General features: G+C 43.6%; 2 protein-coding genes across 2 annotated transcripts in view; both read left to right on the top strand.

Moving 5' to 3' along the window:
* Positions 1-6,984, top strand: part of MOSMO (modulator of smoothened) — a 44,733-nt gene extending 37,749 nt beyond the window's left edge. The window contains exon 3 of the mRNA XM_028705409.2: positions 1,007-6,984. Within this exon, the coding sequence (XP_028561242.1) occupies positions 1,007-1,191 (185 nt within the window). The 3' untranslated portion in view covers positions 1,192-6,984. The remainder of the gene's footprint in view (positions 1-1,006) is intronic.
* A 769-nt stretch (positions 6,985-7,753) lies between these two features.
* VWA3A (von Willebrand factor A domain containing 3A) overlaps positions 7,754-27,118 on the top strand; it is a 53,232-nt gene continuing 33,867 nt past the window's right edge. The window contains exons 1-13 of the mRNA XM_028705345.2: positions 7,754-9,434; positions 12,361-12,435; positions 12,671-12,742; positions 13,260-13,331; positions 14,683-14,803; positions 15,646-15,770; positions 15,846-15,920; positions 20,413-20,467; positions 20,859-20,957; positions 22,564-22,670; positions 24,669-24,794; positions 25,955-26,063; positions 26,863-26,928. Of these exons, the coding sequence (XP_028561178.2) occupies positions 12,374-12,435; positions 12,671-12,742; positions 13,260-13,331; positions 14,683-14,803; positions 15,646-15,770; positions 15,846-15,920; positions 20,413-20,467; positions 20,859-20,957; positions 22,564-22,670; positions 24,669-24,794; positions 25,955-26,063; positions 26,863-26,928 (1,089 nt within the window). The 5' untranslated portion in view covers positions 7,754-9,434; positions 12,361-12,373. The remainder of the gene's footprint in view (positions 9,435-12,360; positions 12,436-12,670; positions 12,743-13,259; positions 13,332-14,682; positions 14,804-15,645; positions 15,771-15,845; positions 15,921-20,412; positions 20,468-20,858; positions 20,958-22,563; positions 22,671-24,668; positions 24,795-25,954; positions 26,064-26,862; positions 26,929-27,118) is intronic.

Here is a 27,118-nt window from a genome sequence, read left to right on the forward strand (position 1 = left end):
CATCGGTCTCCTAGCTTGTGCCTAGGGTGAGACCACAAAATATTCGTTCCAGTTAGCATACTGCCCCCCTTGAGGTACGGCATATGTGTGTTTTGTGTTGAATGTGTACCGTGCTGTCTTCAATTTATTACACATTTTTACACATCAGTACCCCATCTTTCATTGAACATTTCCAAGATGGCTTACAGTTAAATCAGGAATCCATGAAAATGCTTTAAAAAGCCCCTGTTGATAAAACTGTGGGACAGAACATCACACTAAGAGTCCAGCCATCTAAAATGGAGAGCAACTGAAGGTATCATGATTTACTGTTTGTTTTTTTGAGCTTGGTTTAATAAGAAAATCTTCAGCTGGCATCTAAAACTCAGGACGGTGTTGGGTAAGTGGCCTTAAGGAGGGTATTTATTGCTGGATTATACTGTTACAATGGCCTTCGCTTGAGCCATTCCTTGCCTGATCTCTAATGAAGTTGGTGGGAATGATTGGGTAGTACAGAGGTTGCCAACATAGCGCTGATGGGCATACAGGTACCAACAGAGGCTTTCCATGAGGCATTCTGTAATTGAGGTGCCACCACTGAGAAGGCTCTCTGCTTGGTAGCCGTTTGCCACATGGCAGCTGGTGAGGCACCCAAGGAAGTCCCTCTGCCAGGGAATTGTAGGGTTGGAAGAGACCTGTGAGGTTCTCTAGTTTAATCCTTTACTGATGCAGGAAATCTGAGGTTCTTAAGTTACAGAAAGGTATATATGCAGACAAGTAGTGCCTTGCAACTTGGGAGATACTCAGAGAACGAAGAGCAACATCTATGTAAGGATCTGTTGGTTTGAATGCCACATCCCTCTAAATCCCAATCCTCTTTCTTGTCCTTTTGAGATGTAGTGGGATGAAACTTCCAAGGCCTTCAATCCCTGGTGGTTGTTGTTTAATGCTATGAGCTATCAACATGACTCTCCCTCTCTCACACACCCCAAGGACTAATCCCTGTTTTGTTTTTATTTTCTTCCAGTGATCCTATTCTGCATGGCGGCCCTAATATTTCCCATAGGATTTTATATCAACGAAGTGGGCGGCCAACCTTATAAACTGCCGAACAACACAGTGGTTGGGTCGTCGTACGTACTGTTTGTTTTATCCATTTTCTTTACAATAGTGGGACTTCTATTTGCTGGCAAAGTCTGTTTACCTGGCTGACAAAGGTCTAGATACTGCTTCACTCGGTCATGAAGGAGAGTAGGACGCCTGTCGCTATCTCGGAAGGATGCCTGCGTTGGGCTGCTGCAGTCTTACCGGAACGAGGAGGTCTCTGATGCGTTCTCACTATGCACTTTGGATTTATTTTTGTTTTTGAACGGAGAGCCTTTCCCACAACCAAATACAGACAGACAGCCTTGACTCATCTCCTGAGCGTCTGGATGCGGTCAGGTGTGCACTGTGATAGAAACTAGTGTAGTGGAATAATTCTTTTCTACACTGAGCAGCGTTATTGGCCCCCCCCACCCCCACCCCCCACATCACTGTACTGGACCCATTTTAGATAACTTGACAATTTTGAAAAATCTCAAAAGTATTTATGAACTTTGGTCGACCAGAGGTTTGCCAAGGGAGTTGGAAGTGGGGCTGGCCTCACTCTCTTTAGGAGATAAGCATCTTCCTTCTGTGATAGGCAAGAAGCATTTGCCGCCAAAAAAGCCAACCAACCAACAGCTCAACATTACACTAACTGCATCCTGAAGCCAATTGATCAAAAGATGTTCTCGGAAATCTGTTACAACAAAAACGTCTGCCTGCCATCTCTCTCGCCAACCCCAGTGAGCTCTAGAAACACCGTGGGACGTCAGGGTGGCTAGGAATTCTTCATTATATTTATATAAATATATATATATTGCTGGTGCAGTATACAGAATATGTATATATATGTTTGTGTGTGTATATGTGTGTGTGTGTGTATACACACACACACACACATATATACACACGCAGACACATGTTTCTGGAAGAGAGCTCTTGAGCGCTTTGCTAGCAAAACACTGTGGTGTGTAAAACTAGAACTCGATAGGAGAGGGGGGAAAGTGAAATAGAAAAAACAACACAAAGCCATTTCTCTGAAGGCTGCATAGCTGGGAAAGTCTTCAGTTTACCTCATTCTTTGTAGCAGCCCTTGGTTTTAACAGATGTTTTGTTATAGGTACAAACAACTCCATACCTTTCTAGGTGCAATTCTAAGTTAAGCTAAGAGGGTTTTGTTCTTTATATGGTAATTTATTTGTATATTGGGGATAGAAGGCAAGTTTGTGTCATACTTTGCAAAGGTCCGATCCCAGTATTGGGAAGTTACACTACTTAAATTATGGGCAACTGAAGTGGGTTGATTTCTCTCCATCTCTCTCTGTTTCTCTCCTCCCCTCCACAACCCTCTTTCCACCTTGCCAGCTCTTTCTGGCTTCACTTATTAATATGAATTTCTCCACAGAAAATCTACCGTGAGATATCATCTCAAGTTGGCTACATAACATGAACCGGGTGGTTGGGCAGTAAAAGCTACAAAGAGGGACATACTCTTCTTTCATGTGCGAGTATTAAGTTAAATCCGCTGGTACAAAAAAGAGAGCCATATGGTCACTTGACGTCCCCATGCTTTGCCTTGTTCTGACACTTAACGTAGGGCTTGCCCACATCCAAGGGGCCTTTGCAGTTCGTAGCATCGTCTCCCCTCTCATCCTGGTCTCTTAAGAGAGTCTGCCATTGCCAACCTCCTTCAGTAATGGAGGCAGCTCCTGTTTTCTCTGCTCTCTGGCCAAGAGAGCACTTATGGGTCCACCAGAAGTGAAGAACGACCTGCAATAGCCAAAACGGAAGATCTGAGCAACAGTCTTTCGCCAGAGTGTTTCTGAGCAGCAGCACCTGCCTGCCATTCTGGGCACGAGCAGCCCCCATTAAAGCTCCTTAATTCATGTCATCAGGCCCAGCAGCAGCGGTCTGGTTTTCGTAGCTCCATTCATCAGCAGGCCCTTTGCCAGGATGTGGGCTTTGGCAGATGCCTGATGGCTTTGACCCTAGGCGCCAGCCCTGCTCACTTAAGTGACGGCAACTGAGCGGAGCTGGAACAACAGCAACAACGAAACCCCACACTATTTTGGAAGAAGTTGATAACCTTTGAAATAGTGTCGAATGCTAGCTGCTGGTCCTTTAATGCAAGTTGCTTAGGGAGACACTGCTGTTGTACTTTCAGCATAACACATGGTGTTGCTCTCTATTCACGGGTACAACTGATCACAGCAAAGATGTCATAGAATTGTAGCGTTGGAAGGGACCATGAGGAATCGTCATAGCAGTGGGAAAATGTAAGGTTACCAGGCCGGCAGCATCTCATGCTACAATCAGGCACTGAGGGGAATTGCTTCCGGCTTCAAGAGAAAGATTCTGACCAATTTTCATTTGTGTATGCAAAATTTGCCGTAAAAACGAGGGTTCCCTGGTAGAAAAATCATGTATGATTTTCAGAACAACCTTCCAATCATGCAAACTTTCCCATCACAGTATTGTTGCCCGAGGCTGACTTGGATGTATCAGATTCCTTTCTCTGTAGAGTTTATGGATGATTGTGATATATATATATTTTGCCTGGAGTATTTGTTTTTAAAAAAATTAACCTGTTCACTCAGCTGGCTGAGGGGTTCTTCACAAAAGAAATTGTGAGCGCTGTTGAATTCTGTCAGCTTTCCTACAATGACACCCTATGTGGGCTTGCTGGTTTTGGATGTGAAAGTTCTTTTAAAAATGCGCAATGTTGGAGAAAACTGGATTGCAACAGGAAATCCCATGCAGAGCTCTGAGGAGATCTTCATAGTTTAATGGGGTTAATTTGTTCGCATTTATGAATTGGTACTTAAAAGGGATGAGCAAGCTGATAAAAGGCCTGGCAGCTATAACCTGTTCTATTAAGGGTAAAAATGACACCTCCTCCAAAGGATTATTGTAAATAGTTCCATGGAATAATATGGAGGCGGTGCATTTTCCTAGAAGTTTTATCCCTGGTTTGTTACCTGCCTGGGTTCTTTCTAGGGCTGCCAGTATTGTTACTGCCTCTTCTCTTGTGCAGCATGACATCCAGAAATACAGCTAATGAACTCTTTTCCTGCCATGGAAATGAAATTATATTAGAAACCTTCACCTGTTTAATTTCTACATATCAGACTGCTGTTGTAAGACACAGGAGCAGAGCTTTTTTAAAAAAAACAAAAACTGCAAACTCTTGCCCTTTTACTACATTCTATGTCTTGCCATAGTTAACGACATAAGTACCCTACAATTATCTGAATAACTGTATGGTCCTCTTTTCATACCTTGCTTGCTGCAGGTGCTATTTTGAGAACAGGAATTGGAGCATTTAACCTCGCACAATCTCTGCCTAAGAAGGCAAAGTGAGTTATGGCTGGGCCAAATCTCTTGCAGCCCTCCCTGCCCTTCCTCTATTCTTTCTTAGTGCGTCTCTCCCCACCCCACCCCAAATTCATACCGCCATCACCCTTCTCCGTTGGCACCATCTTTCAGACGTGGGATCTTGCACCCCTATCCAAAGCTCACCCTGCCTTTCTACATTAGGAAGCTGAATTAAACCCGAACTCCCCTGTTTGGAAACATGTGCAAATGGCATTACTTAAGAGCTTTGGTCGAGAAATAGGAAGACTGTGGAAGCTCACTAAATGGCCATTTATTATTATTATTTTGGAAGAGCCAGGAATGCTCCCAAGCTCCCATCCTTAAACTATTAAATGGAAGGGTTTAATATAAGCTGGCCTTGTCTTGAGTTTGAAACTGTCCTGAGAACATAGATTAGCAACCTAAGCTGATGGGTTTGTGTTCTCTGCTAAACAGGAGGTCAAAGGGTATTGGGAGATGGGTCACATGTATCCAGAATGCATCATGGGAGCCTTAGCAGGGGCAGTGTCAAGACTAGGGCAGAGCGACGTCTGCTTTTCAGCATCACGATATATCACAAGCTAAACATCATAATATACCGATATATATGAAATATATGTCTGAAATAAGGATGGAACTATGTAGAGGCAAATGGCATAATGTCCTGGCATCTAGGGGTCTAAAACGGATACGGTTTTTCTTAACATTAACATACTGTTACAACTGTTTTTATAGTACAGGGCAACAGGGGTGGCAGGAATCATGAGAACAGTGATGACCGGCTTCACGGTTTTTTCCACATTGTGATTTTCTTTTTACATAGCCAGACATCGTGATTCACGATATATCACCATGTCAAACATTATGAAACTGTTCCCTCGATGCGGACTTCAAACTGATTTTGGACGGTGTATCGATACATCACCCAGCCCTAGTCAAGACCCCCGCGCCTGCTTACATGGGGGGCATATTTGCCAGAACAACCTCACCCCACTGTCCCCTTCCTGTAGATCACCACATGGTGACATTTTCCTGACTTAACTAAAAACAGGTTGGGAAAGTTCAGAAGAAGAGCATCTGCCGATGACCTTCTGTGATCATGGAATGTGTCCAGTCTGTATATTGTGAGCAGGAGCCTGGCCTGTCTACAGGTATTTGTGAAAACCAATATAGCTGCAGAATGCATAAATAATTGGTGTGTTATGTTTGTATAACTTTAATTTCAGTCATTGGGGGGGGTGGATAATCCTTCTAACTATAAAAAAGAATGGGAGGGACAGAGAGGATCAGCAGTTGCTTTTAATAAGATCACATGGAATGCAGTATTAATTTATAGCAGAAAGACCATATCTTGTAAACTGTATATAAAACACAGTTTTATGGTGCAATTGTTTGTCAACCTTCTGTCTGTTACTTTTGGGGGGGTCAGCATTGTGTCCCCCCCTTCCCCATACCTAAGAGCATCATGCTAAAATCTGCAAAGAAATATTTGTCGCTTGTATTTGCACAAGGATTTTTTTTTCTCTTTTTGGGGAAAACCTGTTACAGGCTTTTTAATAAATGCCTGTCCCTTAATTCAGTTCAGCGTGTGCAACTTTTTTGCCCAGCAAAATCTGCATTGGTGGGGTGAGCATTCACATAAAGCCTTTTGAAATTCTGCCAGCTTTACTTTTAAGAGCAAATTATTTGTATTAGTCCAGTCACACTTTGCTGCTATTTCGTGAATGCCCCAAATTATTCACACGACTCCGAAAGCTTTTAACATCCTGGTTCTGGTGAAATGAAGTTCATTCTACAGTCATTTTGACAGGCTTATGGTAAACTTGTACGGTCTCTATTTCTATTGTGACCAATAAACTTCACAGCAGCAGCTCTTCCTCCCCACCCTGCTTTTTTGGAGTCTTTTGTGAGATTTCTCTGAAAAAAACCAAACCTGAATTTGTGTCTGTTACAATATCATTTTTTTACTATCCTGTTGCCATTTTAAAGCCTTCTTTTCAGGGTTGAGGGTGGGGAGACGGGAATCTTGAAGCTTAGGCCTTATTTTTCAAATTTACAATCACTGGAGTCACGCCTGAGATAAAATTGTAGAGTTTAGGAATCTGTTTCCAAACATTTCTGTTTTAATGACTTCGGTGCACTGCTAAAGCTCACTTTCACACCCCTCTCCTTTCTCCAGTGTGTTATTTCAGTTGCTGTTTTGACCTGCTGTTTAAAAAAATATAAAGTTGTGTGAAGGATCCCAAAGCAAAAAGATGAAGGAAATGGCATTTTCAGATAGGTTTTCCTGCCTTGGAGTTGCTAGTTCTGTTTCTGCTACTCCAAGAGACCATAAATGTTTGGGCTCAAGGTCTTCGTGGTGGTCTTCCCCCTTTCCACTGCAACCATATCCTCTTCCAACTGTTAAGGATTATTTTCTAATTGGTTAGGACATTTCTCTCCCCCGCCCCAATTTAATTTCCAAACAAATTGTTAATACAAACTGTATAAAATGAACATAATTTTCTTCACTTGTATTTTTGTTATTGAGCAAGTTTATCAAAATAAATTGTCTACTTAAAGAAATCTGGTTTGATTTTGATTTTTTTTTTTTTAGGGTGGTATATAACTGAAACATTTTCTTGCATACAATTTATTTACTATGTGTGTGTGTGTGTGTGTGTGTGTGTGTGTGTGTGTACAACCTCCTAACAGAAAGTGTTCTGACAGCCTTAAAAAAAGTAAATGCAATTTAAATACCAAATAAAGAGGCAAATAAATATGACAAGAAAACAAAAACTCACCACAAAAGTTAAAACAGATTTAGAAACAGAACTGGGAAACTTTGAATTATTTGAAAGGCTGGGATGGTTAAAACTTTGCCTGGTGCTGAAGACACTGTCAGCATGTCATTGTCATAAACCTCATTTTATTTGCATGCCACCTTTCCATAGTTAAAACCAGTGCCTTTTTTTCCTCTAAAAAAATGTTTAGGGATACTCTCATTTTCCTACTCATATTGAAATACTGCCCCTCAATGAGGCCAAGCTTAGATTCACAAAATGTTTAGGTTACAAGTCCGTGTTGGTCTGCTGTAGTCGAAACAAAACAAAATAAATAAAATAAAATAAATTCCTTCTAGTAGCACCTTAGAGACCATCTAAGTTAGTTGGTCTCTAAGGTGCTATTGGAAGGAATTATTTATTTATTTATTTTATTTCGGAAATGTTTAGGGGTATGCGTACCCCTGCGTCCCGTCCACACCCACCCACCCACCCGGGAAAAAAGCACTGGTTAAAACCATCCTTGAGGCGCCATACAACATGAAAAAAAATACACAATTAGAAGCATAACAAAAGTCATAAACTAAAGAAAACTCATTGGAAAAGTACACAACCACACTGAAGAATAAATCCACATTAAAAGGTCTAAAAATAAAGACACGAAGTAATATCAGTAACAGCAACGGCAACATACCCCAGCCCGAAAAATCTGTTCAGCAGCCTCAACTTTTGTAACTGGAGCTGGTCAGGCCAGGTGGGAAAAGGCCAGCAAGGGTCTTCCAGGCTAGCAGGTCTTCCAGGACTCGAAGCAGCGGAATAGCCAGGGGTTTTATTTATTTATCTCCTTTTAAAGAATCATCTCAAGATAAAGATAAGAGCTGAAAGTGCCCCAAATGATTTAAAAACAGTTAAAAAACAGCAAATACATTTGAAATACCTAGCCATGACTGGGTGGATGTGAAGGCAACAATGAGGAATGACTTGCCAAACAGAGAGAGAAATCTGGTTTTTATGACCTGTTTGCGCTGTAAGGATTTGCTTGGAAATGTCCTTTTTTGTTAAATTGTCCCTCCTTCAGAGAGGAAACTCAGTGCCCTCATGCTGACAGGATAGGAACCCACATTGCACAAGAGGGAAGTATAGCAGCATGCTTGGGGAGGGGTGTGGTACCTTTTAACTTCAAATGGGACAACAGAAAACCCATTTTTTATTTGTATTTATTGCATTTTCTCCCAGGAGCTTAAGGTGGCGTACGTAGTTCTCCCCATTTTATCCTCACAACAACCCTGTGAGGTAGGTTAGGCTGAGACTGAGTGACTGGCCTGAGGTCAACCAGTGAGCTTCATGTCTGAGTGGGGATTTGAACCCTGGTCTCTCGGGTCTTAATCTGACACACTGAACCACACTGGGAAGATGTATTTACTGTTCTTGGCGCATCTGCCAAAATTCTGATGCAAAAAATCCTGTCAGTTACAAAGGCAAGAATTGGGAACCTCGTGCCCAGGGGCCGATTGTGGCGCTCCAATCCTCTCAATCCAGCCCTCCAAAATCTCAGGTGTCGCACCCTCTGAAGCCACACACACACTTCACTGATTCTCCTTCATGCTTTCTCTGAAAGTTTTTTGCCCAGCGGAAATGCATCCTTGAACTCTGATCAGGCTTCTTGCTTGTCTGGATGAAGGATGGAGAGGGGAGTCTTATGTGTAAAAACTAGGCTTTTGTACAAAGACAAAAACCCGCATTTGTGGCCCCACACGTCACTGAGATATGGCACAGTGACAAGGGTTTGCCTCCCTTGTTTTAATGCGGCTGTGGGGAACCTTTGGCCCTCCAGTTGTTGCCGAACTGCAACTCCCATCACCCCTCGCCCATTGGTCGTTCTTGCTGAGGCTGCTGGGAGTTGTAGTTCTGCCACATCTGGAAGGCCAAAGCTTCCTCATTCCTTCTAAAAGGTGTCAAAATACTCTCTTTTTTGGTCCTACACATGGTTTTCTCTTTTGGCCGAGTATATAAAAAGCCCCCAGACAGAAACATTAATTGCTTTTCAGGCAGATTAATTCGCCGTGCGCCTCTTGAGACCCAGCCATATTTCCCCTGCAGATCTTTCATCTCCCTCCATCCGCTATGGAGAATGGTTGCTTCTGTTGCCGTTGGCAACGAAAACACAGCTCAGGCCAGGGGAGTGTTTGCTTCTGGATAAAGCCTGGCTTTACATGCACAGGGGATGATGCAAGGCAGAGTGAGCGGTCGCTGGTGAGTCCCAAGGCTGCACGGCTTTGTAGTGGTCCTAGCAGAGGAAGGGTGGTTAGGATGTGAAGAAGCAATGGTGTCCCGACCTTTGGGATGATGTGCTTAGCTCCAAAACTGCTTTGGAAGAGCATCGTGTGTAGGGTAGTAGTAAACTGTGCCCCTGAGTATGTGCAAAGTGCCTTTCTCCAGTCACTACCCATGGCTCTTGTCTCACACCTGATATCCACCGTGTCTCTGGTATGGAGGGAATACTTGTAACTGATTTGTTTTATCTAGTGTGATTTTCAAACAGTATATATCCATCATATGCACCGAAAATCTGTCATAAAAAAACTTTGCTGCGTTGTAGAACTTTTTAAAATTTACTGCATGTTGTTGTAGGTTTTATGATGTGAATGGCTTTGATAATTTCCCACTGAGGTAAAAAAAAGCAAAAAAGCAGTATACACATTTTCCATTTTATTGTATGTTTACTAATTTTTGAGAATACAACTGTAAAAAATGTACCTCAGGTACGTTTTCTATTTTAAAAACCTTGTTTGGAGTGGGATACCAGCTTACACCTTAAAATGACTTGCTTTTTAAGTTTCTTCCTGTCAAGTGTGACAAATACTTAGGACTATGAATTTTTAGTTGTCACTTCTCAGTAAAAAAAAAAAAAAAATCAGTGTCAAAATCCGGCCTGATTAGGAGTTCTGGAGAACTCGAATAGCTTCATTATTCTGTGTCATCTTTGGCTGGTTCTGGACAAAATGGACTCTGGGTGTCCAAATGAAACAAAGTGAAAGATTGTGTGTTATAAAGCGACTAATGCATTTCAACCCACATCTACAAGTGCTGCATTTCAGATTATTCCATGGTCTGATCAGAACTATATCAACAAGCCCTAAATTATGTGGGTTTATGTATATATTTTACCTGTCTTTTTCATCGGTATGGAAGTATTCTGAATTTACATTTGTGTGTGTGTTTGCTACATACCGTACAGACGGGTGCCAGAGACCACTGAAGAAGAAACATGTTGGTGTTTTATAATATACCATTTTATATTATTCCGTTTTATGTCATTTAGATATTCATCTCTCATTTTGTTCTCAGTTATAAGCTTTACCTGGTTCCACAGTAGGTTGCCCTACTGTAGAATAATAGAATTGTAGAATTGTAGAGTTGAAAGGGACTCTGAGGATCATCTAGTCCAACCCCTTGCAATGAAGGAATATGCAGCTATCCCTAAGGGGATCGAACCTGCAACCTTGGTATTATCAGCACCATGCTCTAACCTACTGTAGGTCCTAGACCAGGGGTCTGTAACCTTTAAGACAAAAAGAGCCACTTGGACCCGTTTCCGAAGGGAAAAAAAACCTGGGAGCCGCAAAACCATTGCAACATTTAAAGCATGCACGCCGCTGCCCTCCGATCTGACAGTGGGCGGGAAGGTGATGTCAGGACGGTGCGTGACTAACGCACGCACCGCCCCCATGTGACGTCACAGCCAGTACAGCGCCCGCCACAGTGGGGAGTGTCGGGGCGCACAATGCGCCTCCTCCCCTCGCTAGTATCCGTCCCGGAGCCGCGGCAAAGGTGTAAAAGAGCCACATGCGGCTCCGGAGCCGCGGGTTGCAGACCCCTGTCCTAGACCAACTGTCTAACCACTGCACCACACCTTCCTAAAGCAGGTCATCTTCTGTACAGCCAATTTTTAAGCTTTTTACCTTGATTTCGATTACAACAGGGGTGGGGAAACTTTACAGCAGGCTTCTTCAACCTCAGCCCTCCAGATGTTTTGAGACTACAATTCCCATCATCCCTGACCACTGGTCCTGCTAGCTAAGGATCATGGGAGTTGTAGGTCAAAAACATCTGGAGGGCCGAGGTTGAGGAAGCCTGCTTTACAGTCTGAGGGCCACATTTCCTTCTGGGCAGCCTTCTGAGGGCCACATGCCAGTTGTGGGTGACGCCAAAGGCAAAAGTGGGCAGAGCAACAAATGTAATTTTTATCTTTGCACAGTAGCACCTCCCTTTCTCCCTCCCTCCCTCCTCCATCCAGACAAGATGGAGGCCCTTTCCGTTGAAGGAGTGGTGCATCCTGGGGGTGCTGAGCTTATAGCCCATGAGACTCGTTTAATCTCAGGGTTGTGGGTTTGATCCCCACATTGGGCGAAATATTCCTGCATTTCAGGGGGTTGGACTAATGACCTTTGTGTCCCTTCCAACTCTAACATTCTATGATTCTATGTCAGGGAATGTGGCTAGACTAGAGTGATTCCCAAAGGCTAAACAGAGAGGGGCATGATGAGCCACATTTGGCCCCCAGGCTTCTCATTCCTGTCCTACAAAATCAAGTTTCTGTTCAGTAATAAAACAGACCCATTCATTCCACTCAGCTATAAGTGGTGTCCAGCTGACGTGTTAATGAAAACTGTCCATTAATTGTTCCCTCACGCAACACTGAGTTGGCTTGCTTGTTTTGGCAATCTTATCAGCCATTCTTTCACGGATGGTATAAATTGAGCTCTTCAGGGACAGGCAAAGGCAATCTTAGGATCCTACCAAGTGGCTGAAAGGAAGATGGCGGCTCAATTCCCCCCCCCCCCCGAGATGTACGCTTTCAAATGGCACAGAACTCGCTAGGAGGCCTGTAGCAGCAGAGACTATATTTAAATAATTTTTAATAGGCACTTATTTCTCAGTGTTATGGCAAAAGGGAAGGGCCAGTTCAGCCATGGAACAAAAATGCATGCCAGTCTTGTAATGAGAAAGCTAAAAAGAAGGGGCATTAGGTTCTGTCCCCTACATGTTACAATATTAAAATGCAATTGCTGCTGCTTTGTGATACTCAAAGGACTGTAGGTCAAATGATAATAATATGGTGCGCTAATTGTTTCAAAGCGTCTATTCCCTTTCTTTTCTTTAAAATAATACAAAATAGAAGATCCAACAGTATGTCGAAGGAGAAGAAAGTGGCAAGTTTCTTGGACAATGCACAGTTCTTGGGAAAAGTGGGGTAAGCGACTTGTAGCTTTTGAACAAGTTGGATATGGTGTGCAGACCCTACATATTACAATATTAAAATGAAATTGCTGCTGCTTTGTGATACTAAAAGGACTGTAGGACAAAACAAAACAAAACAAATAAAATAAAAGTGTGTGAATTGTTTCAAAGGCACTTTCTTTCTTTCTTTCTTTCTTTCTTTCTTTCTTTCTTTCTTTCTTTCTTTCTTTCTTTCTAAAAAACAAAAGATCCAGCAATATGTCGAAGCAGAAGAAGGTGGCAAGTTTCCTGGACAATTCACAGTTATTGGAAAAAGTGGGGTAAGCTACTTGTAGCTTTTGAACAAGTTGGATACAGTGGGCAGACTCCTACATATTACAATATTAGAATGCAATTGCTGCTGCTTTGTGATACCGGCAGCAGCAGAGGAAGCCACTTGAGCGCCCTATGGGTGGCGCGCCCATAGGGGTGGGGCGCACCGCGGGGCCTCGGGAATCTGCCTGCCTCCTCCCACTCAGCCACCCTACAGCTGGGGGGGGGGGAGGCAGCGGGCAGACCGTTTGGGCAGTGTGGAGCCTGCACGCTCGCAAGCCACCACATCTCTCCCAGGAGAGACTCGTGGCTCGGGTGTGCTGCAGGCCCTGCGGTGACTACCGCTCAGCATTTTGTCACCCCCCTCAGTGGTGACACTGGGCAGCCCGCTCCTACTGCACCCCGCTTCCTCCAACCCTGGATACTAGAAGGACTGTAGCTCAAAACAAATAAAATAAAATAGTGTGCTACTTTTTTCAAAGGCGCTCTTTTCTTTCTTTCTTCTTTAAAAATGTTTTTTAAAAGAGCCGACAAAATGTCGAAGCAGAAGAAGGTGGCAAGTTTCCTGGACGATGCGCAGTTCTTGGAAAAAGTTGGGTAAGCAACTTGTAGCTTTTGAACAAGTTGGATATGGACCATATGGTGGGCAGACTCTTTACAGTTGGAAGGTTCCACCTAGGTTCAGCCGCTGCTTTTGCAGCTATCTCGTTTCATCACCAAGGGTTTGGTATAAGAACTTTGCACAGTGAGTGGAAGGCGGGGAGTCCATCCATAGCTCAGACTCACAGACTGACTAATGATCTGACATGCCATACTCACTGATATAGACAGCAATGGGCCGTTGTCACAGCAACGGCTTGGCTGACCTTGCACCTGTTGGCTTATCTCATGCACAGGATGATTTGTGCTCATGATTTGTGCTTTTTTGTCTGTTCCACCAGAAATAGTCTAGGTGCAACCAGGCCCTTTCAGGGTAGCAATGTTGGATATTGTTCCTGTTGATATTAAATATGAATTTAATGCATACAGTAGTACCTTGGTTTATGAACTTAATCCGTTCCAGAAGAACCAAAGCATTCTTAAACCAAGGCATGCTTCCCATAGCGGGGGGGGGGGGGGAGACTCAATTTACAAATGGAACACACTCAACAGGAAGCAAAACATGTTCTGCTTCCAAGGCAAAGTTCACAAACCAAAACACCTACTTCCGTGTTTGCAGCATTCTTAATCCAAGTTGTTCATAAACTTAGCTGTTCTTAAACCAAGGTACCACTGTATTCACTGTTTTTAGCTTCATATTTTGAATGTTATATCTGTTTAAATACACTGCCATGGTATTTTTTAAATGGCGGGTGGCTTATATATTAAACAAATTAAATAAACACACAAACTTTTTAAAGTACAGTCTTTCCCAAGTTTTCCTAGGAAGAAACCATGTTAAAATACCCATCTGCTACTTGCCTGTAATGTACGAGAAATAGTGTCCTCGCATGGTGAGCACACTCTTATCTGGTTATATCTCTATTAAAGCAGTTGCATATCGTGGAAAACTTGCTACTGCTATATTTCTCCATGGAAAATTTCTACTTTTAGAAACACATTATTTCATAAAATTGATTAGCAGCATAATGAATGAAGGCAAGTCATATTGTCTATTTTGAATCAATGCAGTACTAGTCAAATCTGAAATCAAAGTTATAATTAAGTTTTTTGGGGTGCCTATCCCTCAGAAACACATATACTTGTGCACAGCTCTTTAGGCTTACTAAATATACATCGAAGAGGCTAGGCAAGATCTCCCATGAAAATTTTCCCAGCTTCCCCACTTTGGTTTTGACTTAAAGTGGAATGCTTTAGCAATTACATTGCTGGATGTGTATAATGTCTGAAAAGAAAGGAAATGATTAGCTTTGCAATGCTGCATGATAAGAACCCTTTCCCCCTCCAGTGTACATTCAGTATCAAATGCCACTTTACAAAAAGGAAGCCCATCTTTGTGGAATGTTTCTGCAGCAGTCTCTGATGAAGGACTATTGGTTACCAATATCAACCAGACACAGGATTTATTGGTAAGTCAATATCTGTATTATGTGCACTCATCTCCTGCTCTTCATGGATGGTAGAAACAGTAGAGGTCTGTTGCAAACAACATAGGAACAGGGCCTTTCATGTGGTGGCACCAACCCACTGAAACACCTTCTTCTGGAATATGAGAAAGGTCCCATCTCTGTTGTCTTTTTGGTGTCTCCAACAACTCTTTTAAATTGAGATCTTTCCCAATCTGTATTGGAATTGTTTTATTTTTTAATCACTTACTGTTTCCTCCCTTGGGCTCCTTTGAGAGGAAGGGTGGGAGTTGGACTGACTGCTCCCACCTGTCAGTGTTTTTAGACAGTAAGTGAAGTCTGAGCTATTATTGATTAGTGAGTTGTTTAGCCACCAGACAATAGAAATCTCTGAGGTCCTAAAGAGCTGATGTTTTCCCCCTCCCTCAATGTACTTTTCCAGCTTCAGTCTTGTTTTCTAGTACTTGATATCTCTGTAGTTTGCCCTTCAGTTTTCCCCCTATCTTTATGACTTTGCATGCTGTGTTTGAAACTGCTATATAAGTTTTGTTCTTATGTGTCTCGTGGCAATCTTTTCTAACAAATATTTCTGCTGAACAACCGGTTAGCAAGGTTGTCCTGTTGCAATGACTTTAATAAACCGGGTTCCTGCTGGATCTGTTGGGCTTGCTGTCATTCTCTTGCTTCCTTGTTTTTATTTAAAAGGTGTTCCCTCCCCTGGGTAACAAACAAGTGGTGCTAAAGTAAATCCTTGCTACAGCCATGTGCTCTGACAACTTGAAGTGCATGCTTTTCGTCCCCGAATGGCTTTTTCTTGACTCCCCTTTTTCTCATTTGGTCAACAGAGACTTAAGGATACAGCAATGCTGTTTGCTGGGTTGAAGTCCACAGATGAATGGATTCAAGTCTATGGTTTAAAACCCATGCAACTCTCATTCGACGATCTAATGAAGAAGGGCAGCATTGTGATGTAAGTATGAGGTCATGTTGTTCCAAGCTGGTCATGTCTGCTCTTTTCATCCATTTTTCGATGTTTCCTTTTTAGAAATCCAGATGATCCAACAGAGAGTATTGAATTTACTAAGGAGTCTGTTAACTATTTTGAATCTGAGTTGCGTAAGTAAGTATCCCCAGAAACGTGTCCCCTCTCTGGTTTGCATCTGTTTATGGTCAAATCTAGGAATGGGGGAGAAATGCAGTTCAGTTTGCATCTAAAGCCATATCAATCAAATCCACATTTTCCAAAACAATATGAGAACCTAAACACAGCCATTCTGTGAGATTCACATGTATCCAGATTTTGCAATGGGGTTCTCCAATCAAACAACTTTAGGAGGAAATGTGCATAAAAACTCAATATTGTCTGTAGTGTATTTTTTTTTTAATGCAAATTGCTGCAGAAAATGTGGGGAACTGAATTTAAGATTGGAAAAATGAGAAACAAAGAGCTGAAACTGACATAACCTTCCCATGCAACATCCATTTTGGGATAGTGCTAACTCCTCCGACTGGAATGTAGAAGCAGTGGCAGACCTTGAGGCCTCAAATTTTACCTATGCAATGTGCAATGCTGAAATTCAGCCCCCTCACCCTCTCGCCTTCCATTCTGAATCATTGTTGCAGCACCCTCAAAGCTCTGTGCCTGGTGCGACCAAACCAGTTGTTCTTGTCGACATGCAGAGGGCTGAAAGGCCAGCTGGCTAGCCCCAGCTGGGCTGTCTCCTTCCAGCCGTCCTGCTGCGAAGACCCATCGGCCTCTGCTCCGACGTAAATCAGCGACCCGGGCTTCAAAGCCAGGGCACACTATCAGCAGATCAAACTGTGCACACAGAATAGGCGTGAGGCTTGTGAAAGCATGCCACAACTACAGATTTATTAATCATAAATCAGGACAAAGAAACATGTTGACTCTTTCTTCGTCTTCTCAGAGAGACCGGGAAAAACAAAAGCAATACACACAACCGAAGTTCCCAGCAAGCTGTGCTGGAATGTAAACAGACATGTGACACGCAACAGTTCCACACGTCTGCTCCTTAAGGTGGAATGGAAATCCTCAACAGTTCCGCTCCTGGCAGAAGGTCCCAGCTCCAATCCCCAGGCCTTTCCAGATAGAATCAGATAGCAGGAAAGGCATTCTCTGACTGAGAACCCAGAGAGCTGGTGCCCATTCAGAGCAGAGAACACGAGATTAAATGGGCAAGGAGTCTGATCCACAGTTTCCTTCCCCTTTACAGACCTTTCTCTGAGTTTTGGGAACGTGTTGTTGTTCTCTGAGCTTCCACAAGAGGCAGTGATGGTCTTAACTTGGATGGCTTTAAAAAGAGGATTAGAAATATTCACAGGGGGGAAAGACGATCAGTGGCTACCACAATGCCTAGGCTCCCCCTCCATGATCAGAAGCAGTATGCTGTTGAATTCCTGGGGCTAGAAACCGCAGGAAGGGAGAGTGTTCTGTTTTCTAAACAATTAAATTTTAACAAGTTTTAATGATAAAATTTGAGGGCCGCAGTTAGCTTTGAATAAAACAAAAAGCTCGTTTCAGACTAGTTTCTGGTGAATGAGTCCTGGCTCCCACCCAGCGCATGCAAACAGAAGCTCTTAACTGGAAGTAAGAAATAGATATTTATTTAGGCAAGTAATGGTACAGGCTCAGCAGCAGATACAGTGCTCAAGAGTCATGATCCAGGAGTTCAGGACCTGGGCAAGGAGTTCAGAACTAGCAAGAAGCATCAAAGATGTCCCAACAAATCTCTCCCCCCTCCTGCCAAGCTTTTACAGACAAGGCATAGCACACTCGTGAGTTTCTCATGCGTTATGGAAATATCAGGGTTCTAAGTGTGCACTCTGTTAGGGTGGGCGGGCCTGCTCTCATCTGCAGTGGCAGTTCTAGGTGACAAGACCGCACTCTCCTGCACAGACTCCTCATCACTCACTGCTGCCTCCTATTTGGTCTCCCTCACTGGCTGATCAGAGCCCTCCCGATCCTTCGCTGAGGCTTCCCACTCCTCAGGAAGGTCAGAGGGGAGAGCCAGCATCCCTGAAGTGACTGGAGTCAAGGTGGAAAGGGCATTAACCCTGTCCTCCTACCTTAGGTAAAGGTAAAGGGACCCCTGACCATTAGGTCCAGTCATGGCCGATTCTGGGGTTGTGGTGCTCATCTCCCTTTATTGGCCAAGGGAGCTGGCGTACAGCTTCCGGGTCATGTGGCCAGCATGACTAAGCCGCTTCTGGAGAACCAGAGCAGCACACGGAAATGTTTACCTTCATTTACCTTCCCACTGGAAGGTACCTTCATTTACGTTTACCTTCCCGCCGGAGCAGTACCTATTTATCTACTTGCACTTTGACGTGCTTTTGGACTGCTAGGTTGGCAGGAGCAGGGACCGAGCAGCAGGAGCTCACCCCGTCATGGGGATTCGAACCGCTGACCTTCTGATCGGCAAGTCCTAGGCTCTGTGGTTTAACCCACAGTGCCACCCTCCTACCATAGACTCTCACAATTCAGCCCTGTTTCTTCCTCCTCCTCCTCCTCTTCCATCAGAGCCTGCCAACTCAAGTCCAGTCTTGACAACCTTGTGAGGCTCATGAAAGAATGCTGAGTTTTCTCCAACCATCCTAGAAATGGTTGTAAAATTATTATTTGCAAGGATGAAATCAGAATGGCCCTGATCTCTAAAACGTTTTACTAAGCGCTATCTTTCTTTTGGTGTCAATATATCTTTATTTTCAAACAGTGACCCTGCCAAGGTGGAATTAAATTTATCCTCAGTGAGTAAATTGAGCGAGATGACCTGCCTTGCTTTTGCAGCTGACCCCTCTGCCTCTCTATTCATTTCATTATGCTTTATTTCCAAATAGCCATTAATTAAAATGCATGCGCATACACTGCTGATCCCTTTTGTGAAGTTCTGGTGTCTTTAATTAATTAAGCAGTTTTTTGGCCACCAACTGTGGGATTTTTTAAAAAAAGAAAGTTAATAATATGGCCTCTGGTCTTGTGTCACAAATGAAAACAATGTGAGAGCCGTTGCCAATTGACAATATTGGGCTAGATGGACAACTAAAGAAACCAGACAGAAGGCACCAATAAGAGGAAAGGTGCGAAGGAAATGAAATCTCAACAGTGCATACAAAAGAAGGTTTCTGGGAAAGAATTCTGGGCACTGTAGTTTGTTAAGGCTTGCTGGGAATCGTAACTCTGTGAGGGAGAAACCACAGTTTCCTTTGAGAGAAAGAAAGTGTTTTGAATATGCTTTAAAGGTTTAGTGTGTACACAGCCTGGGTGATTTACAAGTACAGAATCAATTTATAAAACCCAAATATAATAAGGTCGCACAATAAAACAAACCAGTCAGAGCATCTGAAAACACCTGTACCTAAAATATATGCTAAGGCAAGCCAGTTAGAAAGCATCACTATTGAAACAGTTAAAATACAATTCGAAAAATTAGATCAGGAAGTTCAAGTTCAGGGGAAGGATTGCAGCTGGGGAAGGGCTGTAGCTCAGTGATAGAGTATCTGCCTTGCATGGGAAAGGTTGCAGGTTCAATCCCCAGCCTCTCCAGGAAGGGCTGGGGATGACTTGTCTGAAACACTAGAGAGTTGCTGCTAGTCATTATAGACAATACTGAGCTATATGGACCCAGCGGTCTGACCTGATACAGGGCAGCTTACCCACGTTTCCATGTTTCCTCTGTGTGTGTGCAGAAACTGGTGGAATGCCAATATGGATACAGCCTCTCGCATTTCAGCAAGGGAGGGCATTCCACTAGCGCCACCAGTGAAGAAGCTACGACCTCTTATGTTATGGTTACCAGATTTTTTTCAATGAATCCGGTGACCCCCCCTTTTTTTTTGGAAGCTGAGTAGCAACAGGGAGTCAGTAGTGGGGATGGTGAGGCAAAAGACCCTTGGCCCAAGCACACATCCGTATTGTATAAAGGTGCAAAGACCTCCTTTCGCACCCTGTGAAACACAAATGTGCAGAGGTTTTAAAAAACTGGGCAATGGCTGCCTGCCCATGGCTCCTGAGCCTTCCCCAATCTGTCAAAACAAAGGGGGAAGAGGGCAGGAGATTGGGGGAGGCTCAGGAGTCATGGGCGCGTGGTGCACCGTTGCCCAGTTTTAAAAAACTGTGCATTTATGTTTCACAGGGTGCGAAAGAAGGGCTTTGCACCTTGCCCGGCAGAGAAACCATGCGCCTTGCGCCCCTCCTGGGCAACAGCCGCCCGCCCACAACTCCCGAGCCTCCCCATCAGTCAAAACAAAGGGGGAAGGGGGCAGGAGATCTGTACTGCCAGACATCCCTGGTTCCCCTTCGGCAGTGGTGGCGGTAGCAGCAGACAGCAGTCTGCTACCAGGCTGGCTCTGGGCTGCTGAGGCTGCCGCTGCCATGTTTCCCAGGGACAGATTTGCAAATCTGGGGACATTCCGGGGATGGAATTTGTCCGGGGACAGATTTGCCAATCCGGGGACGTCGGGTAACCCTATCTTATGTTCTCCCACTTGAATTTAGAATAAGAAAGGCAGAACTTCATCTCTTAACACCATTGCAATATCTTACAATTTTTATTGCACTAACTGCATTTCTTCTGTTTCCCACCCACCCACAGAACTATTGCTCTCTATGACAGACGCATTGAGTGGCTGCTGCAGGATAGCAGGAAGGTACTGTGCACAATTTGTTCATGTAAAGCTGTGGTGAGGGTCTTGTGGCTCTCCAGATATTGCTGATCTCTATCGCCCATCGTCCATGACCAAGGGCCATGCTGGACTCCAAGTCTCGAAGTCTTTTGAGCAATTTCCTCTCTCCTAAAAATTGTTAACGGTTTCCATTCTTATTATATTTCCCTTCAAATCAGTACCCTGTTAATATGGGGTCTAATAGACATGTGTGTTTGGGAACCCCTTGTGTGTGAAACCTCAACCCATGTGATCCCAAAAATGCACTATCCCAATGGGAGCATCCAACAGCACTCTCTTGGTTCACTCCTGGTGCTGGATCACAGGGAGCCACCCCTTAACATTCCTTTTGTTTTGTTTTTTCTCCCCCTTGTAGATATTTGGTATGATCCGTGGGGATAAAGTTGGAGTTCTGATTGACACATCAGATGTAAACTGTGGACCGAGACTGCAGGATTTCCAAAGAGATCTTCTGGTAAATGTTATTGAAGCACTTGCTAACTCTTAATATCAGAGATGATGATGTACTTGTGGGTAGCATTTTGGGCTGGCGAAATGTGGTTTCGATTGGCTATGATGCTCTGTAGGAAGCCTTGGGCAAGTCACTGCCTTTTTGTCTAATTTCCTTCACATTTTTATCAGCCTGTATCTTTGAGGCCTGAGTAGGGAAATATATGGTTGTACTGTATTCAAATGAGTTTTAGTAGACCCATTGAAATAAATGGACATTACTAACTTACGTTCATTAATCCTAATGGATGAGGAGAACTTAGTTTTATATAACCATTGAAATTAATCAACCCAAACTAGTCATGACAATTAATTTTGAAAGGCCTATACTTAAGTAGGACAAACACTGGATATAGCCCTGAGTATTGGCCTTTTTATATCATGCCTCACTGGATTTAGATAATGTGAGCTACCTTGCTCTATCGATGGACAGGTGATGTTTATATGCTGCAGTTGCATATAATTATTTAACCAACTGCCACATTTCCTTTCTGGCAGTTTCTTTCCCCTGGGAATTGAAATGGGTGGCGGTGTATTTTTTGAGAAGCGAGACACTTAATTCTTGGTGAGAGTGAACACAATCTATATAACTCTTGTAGTAAAAAAAAAAAAAAGTCTCACAATCATGATCAGACAAATTTAACATGAATTTAAATTTAGCATCTTTCTTATTTTCGGGTTGTAGTTGTGTATGGCTTCGTTAACGAACTTCTCGAATGCAGTATGTTTAATTTTCATTCAGTATTTCCAATCTTCAGTTGATATATTTATTAGTTCATTTCTTGTTGTCAGGCAGCAGGCAGCTTCTTCTAGGATACAAAATTCTGTTCAGCAACTGTAGCTGTTGTGTTTGTGAGTAGGCAGAGATTAATTTCATTCAGGCTTAACACCAAGATGGGGTTGAATTTTTTTTATTTTCCCAACTAGAAAATGACAACATGACAAGCTGATCTGTGGGGAAGAAGGGTTGGAGTTAAGAATTCAAAGTCTTCTTCAGGGGGCATCCCTGATAATCTTTTTGGTTTTAAGTACTAATATTTTTCTTGACTTTTTCCTTTTTATATCAAATGCAAGCATAAAAACAAAAAGGGCAAACTAAAGCAGAGCAGAAAAGCTAGCAGAGGGAGGAGAGTCAAAAGGGATTGGCATTGGTCACTGTTCATAGGTTTTACTCATTTTCAGTGTATGGAGCTGTCATAAACAAAATATACTAGTGCCAGGGTATGGTCTTCACCAACCTGGTGCTCTCCAGATGTTTTGGCTTAAAAATTCCACGGGCCCTAGTGCTGGCTGGGGTTGACCGACTTGTAGCCTGGAACATCTGGAAGGCACTATGTTGGAGAGAGCTGGCCTGAAGGCATGTAACCTACCATCAATGTGAAAGTCTGTTTGGTCTGTGTCTGGGTGGGTGACCATTTCAGAGCCACATGGATGCTCTCTTGGGTTCTATGATAGCAGGATATGAATGTAGGAAAAGAAATAAGACAACTTCAGCTTAGTGTAGAGCTTGATTTAGGCTTGCTATATAGCTTGGCAAGCAGCTAATTGCCACCTTTTGTTTTCTGCTTAAGTCTGTAATAGATGAGCAGCTGCTTTACACGAAGAAGTTATACTTCCTTTCATTTGGTACCAATATTTCATTACTTTGGGAGAAGCCAAGATTTATCGACGAGAAGGTGTAAGTGAGTTGCTTGGCTCTAAAGTATTTATGTGTGTGTGTTGGTCTTGGTTATATTATATATTGGGGTTTTTTTTCAGATAATGGTTGCTAGTTGTTCTTCTTATACTGTATGGGTTTATGATTGTGCTGTATGCCACTCTGGGTTCCTTTAGTAGGAACATAAAAAGAGTCCTATTAGATCCTGCCAGAGGCCCATCTAGTCTAGCATCTTGCACCAGATACCCATAGGAAGCCTGCGTACAACAGCACACTCTCCCCATTTATGATACCCAGAAATTGGCATTCAAAAGCAGTGGAGGGAGAATATTGTGGCTCATAGCCATTAATAGCCTTTTAGCCTCCATGTCTAATCCTCTTCTAAAGCTATCTCCACTAACTGCCAGGGATATTGCAGATATTAATATGGTGCAGCATGAAGCAAATGGATGCATAAAAGCTGACTCCTTTTGAAATAAAAGTTGTCCAGACCCATAATTATGACTCAAAGCTTTACTAACCAGAACTTCTTCAAAACAGGTACAAAAACATCAATGATACAGCCAGAAAGTTGTGTAGAGCATATATTTGTCCATACATAGATTCTTCTTCTTAGATAGCATAATTACGATCAGAGCAGAAATCAAAGCTCTGTCTCTCCCATAGCTTACATTAGCCTGCATGCAGCCTAAGGCTACGCAGCTCTTGGAGAGGCTTCATTATCACATCTTTCCTCTCCCTGTGCCTGGGAACAAAAGGTAAAGGCAACTCCCTTTCAAAATGGAGATGTGCAATTGAATACAGTGGTACCTCGGGTTAAGAACTTAATTCATTCTGGAGGTCCGTTCTTAACCTGAAACTGTTCTTAACCTGAGGTACCACTTTAGCTAATGAGGCCTCCTGCTGCTGCTGTGCCGCCACTGCGCAATTTGTGTTCTCATCCTGAAGCAAAGTTCTTAACCTTAGGTACTATTTCTGGGTTAGCTGAGTCTGTAACCTGAAGCGCCTGTAGCCTGAAGCGTCTGTAACCCAAGGTACCATTGTACCTTAATCGCCTGTTCTAAGGTTAAACCAGGGGTCAGCAACCTAAGACCCATGGGCCACAAGCGGCCCACGGGCCGCCCCTGAACTGAGACGCCTGCTCGGTGAGTCCCCACGCGCTGTGCTAAACCGGTGCGGTGCGGCTTGGGGACTCACTTCCATGGCACTGGGAACCGTGTCTGCGCAGATGCCGGAAATCACGGGCGCACACGCATGATCCAGCCCACGGAGGGATCTCCGCTGGAGTGAACCGGCCCAGGCAAGGTAAACCTTGCCCACCCCTGGGTTAAACACTCACATGAGAGCTAGCAGAGAACACCAACAGTTAAATATCAGAAGCTGAGAGAGCTTCAGTATGCTTCAGTGAAATTTTCCAATGTAAAACCCTTTCGGCAACATGCATACTGGCATTCTCCATTTCAGTGTACAATTAAACAATTATATTTAGCAAGGAATAGAACCTGGAATCTTCTGCACACAAAGCAGATATCCTCTGCCACTGAGCTACATGACATGAAGGTTCCACTTAACTGTGGTGACAGCTTTAGAGAAGACATCACTTCCATGAATTTTTCTAATTCCACTTTCAAGCCGTACAGACCATTGGTCAGCAACATTCTTTGTGGCTGAAAATTCCATAAGTTTATGTTGGGAGGGGGGAGAGTTTTGTCCTTCCTAATTGAAAGGCCTTTCGAAGACCAACACTGTTATTATTAGAGTTTATTTCTAGGCTGCCTTTTAGCCAGAAAGGCCTCTGAAGTGGTCATTCACAACAGTGGCGGAACAACATGCTGCAGCCCCCGGAGTGGAGAACAGGCGTGGGCGTGGCTGGTGCCTGTCCTGGGGGTGTGATGTGCACCCTGGGGGCATTGCGTGTTGCCCGTTTATTTCATCTTGCCTGCCTATCATACTTCTTTTGCTAGTATCTAATTGATGTACAATAGATTCCACTTTCAAATTATTGTTTTCCCCCTTTAGTTTAGATGAAGCAAGGCAATGGGTGCTAAATCTCAAACCCAGCGGTGGCTGCAATTTACTCAAAGCACTGAAGAAAGCCCTTACAGTAAAAGAACTGAATTCACTGGTGATTGTGGTAGGAAGCTGGTAGGTCATCTGTCCGAATACATGGCAAGACACTGTCTTTTAGGCTGTATCCAATGTGAGTCCTGTTCAGAGTAGACCCATTGAAATGAATGAATTTGTTGCATTCATTTCAGGGGTGGGTGGGGAGGGAAGATCATTCCATCAGGCAGAAATGCTTGCTCTGGTAGAGCAATTTCCTTAGCACCACTTTGCTTTTTCACCTGTATTATTTAAATTCCTATACTCAGTTCTAGTATAAGTAAGGGAGGAACATGTCTATCTTTACACTGTCCCCACATCATGCACAAGTTTATCACTTTTCCCACTCTCCTCCTCTTCTTCTTCTTAAGTCTAAAAGCCCCAAATATTGCAGGACTGGGATAATGTGGTTCTCCAGCTGTTGATGGACACTAGATTCACACATGCCATACACTTAAAGCTTAAAAGTACATTTTTACCTTTTATAGCATGGGTAGGCAAACTAAGGCCTGGGGGCCAGATCCCGCTCATTCGCCTTCTAAATCCAGCCCATGGACGGACCAGGAATCAGCATGTTTTCACCTGAGTAGAATGTGTGCTTTTATTTAAAATGCATCTCTGTGTTATCTGTGGGGCATAGGAATTCGTTCATCCCCCCCCCCCAAAAAAAATATAGTCCGGCCCCCCACAAGGTCTGAGGGACAGTGGACCAGCCCCTTGCTGAAAAAGTTTGCTGACCCCTGTTTTATAGCATATATCTGCACATCCCCAAGAATGTTGGGAACTGTCATTTATTCCTCACAGAGTTACTTCCTCCACAGAGAGGCACTCAAATTACAGGTCCCAGAATCCTTTGCGGGGGAGCTTTAAATTTTTATTGTAGGCACCCCCAAACTCAGCCCTCCAGACATTTGGGGACTACAACTCCCATCACCCCCAGCTAACAGGACCACTGGTCAGGGAAGCTGGGAATTGTAGTCCCAAAACATCTGGAGGGCCGAGTTTGGGGATGCCTGGTACGCAGTGTACGCAGCTTCCGCAAGCCCCAGCCAACATGGCCAATGGTCTCAGGGGGTGATGATGTGAATTGTAGCAGTATCTGTATCCGGAGGGCCACAGGTTCTTCCTCCCTTTTCTAGGGATCCACCCTGTGTTTGATATTCATGTGTGTGTTTTTCCTCCCGCCACCCTTCCCAAACCAGCCCAGATCAAGCCTCGGAAATATTGTCTGAGTATATCCAGGAATGTACCGTGGGGAGAAAGCTGTTGGTCCACACTGTCACATATGACTGTAGCAATCAAGTTCCTCCTGTAAGTTTGTCTGGGGAGGGTAGCGTAGCTCTAGGGCAACGCGTATGCTTTGAGTCAAGACGGTCTCAGGTTCAGCCTCTGGTTGGTCTGTCTCTACTTAAAAGGATCAGGGAAGCACAGCTGACATGGTAGAAGCTCTCCAGCTGTGAATGAGGGAGAAATTCGAGTCAGTTCATTTTTATAGGCCAACCTCCTTAATTCACACTTCCCAAAGCAATATGCGAATCAAAGCGCAGTTCAATGCATTTCTTCAACAAAGAAATGTGTACAAAAATTCATATACTAGTGTGCTGGAAAATGCACATATCGGTGGATATTGTGTTAAAAAACCATTGCATAAGGGGAAATTGCTTTGCAAAAAATGTGTCTCTTAGGCAAAATTGCATAGATTTGCCCATCCCTAGCCTGGAGACAAGGCTGAGCTAGGCGGCAAATTTCATCTAGTATAAGACAACTTTCTATGTTCCTTCTTTCACTACTTGAGTCTTACTGAAGCACACTAAGGACCCAGCTACACATTATGTTCGTTATGTGGTTATGCCTACAAGTGCAGGGCTGTTTTTGATGCCATAGTTAGGTGAGCAACAACAAAGAAACACTCACCCCTTCTCATTGTTTGTTAGTTGAACTTTTTGGGGGCTGCCATTTCCCAGACATTTCAGTGCTTTCCGCCCAGACACTGTTTAAGAGGGCTGAATACTGGCTATGTCCAGATGTATGGCAACCCTAGGTTTAGTGAATATGGGGATTTATGCAGGCGTTCTGCACTCAACCATTTTCTTTGATGCAATCTATGCAGGGTGTGGTAAGAAGCATAGCAGAAGATGTGGGAGGCTATTATCACTGTTACTCCTCAAAGAGAGAGGTAGGTCACTCCTCACTTGGACAATTACACTATTTTAAAACATTGTTGTTAGCAAAGTGCTTCGTGATTGCCTCGCCCACTCATAAGGTTATAGAAGTGGACAGGAAACTTCTTTATGAGCTCATAAGAGTGCCAAGAGGGTGGCCTGTACCTGACTATCCCCTTAAATAGGCCAGGGGTCGCAGCCCCC

This window comes from Podarcis muralis, chromosome 14 (genome assembly GCF_964188315.1).
Source record: "Podarcis muralis chromosome 14, rPodMur119.hap1.1, whole genome shotgun sequence".
Taxonomy (NCBI): Eukaryota; Metazoa; Chordata; class Lepidosauria; order Squamata; family Lacertidae; genus Podarcis; species Podarcis muralis.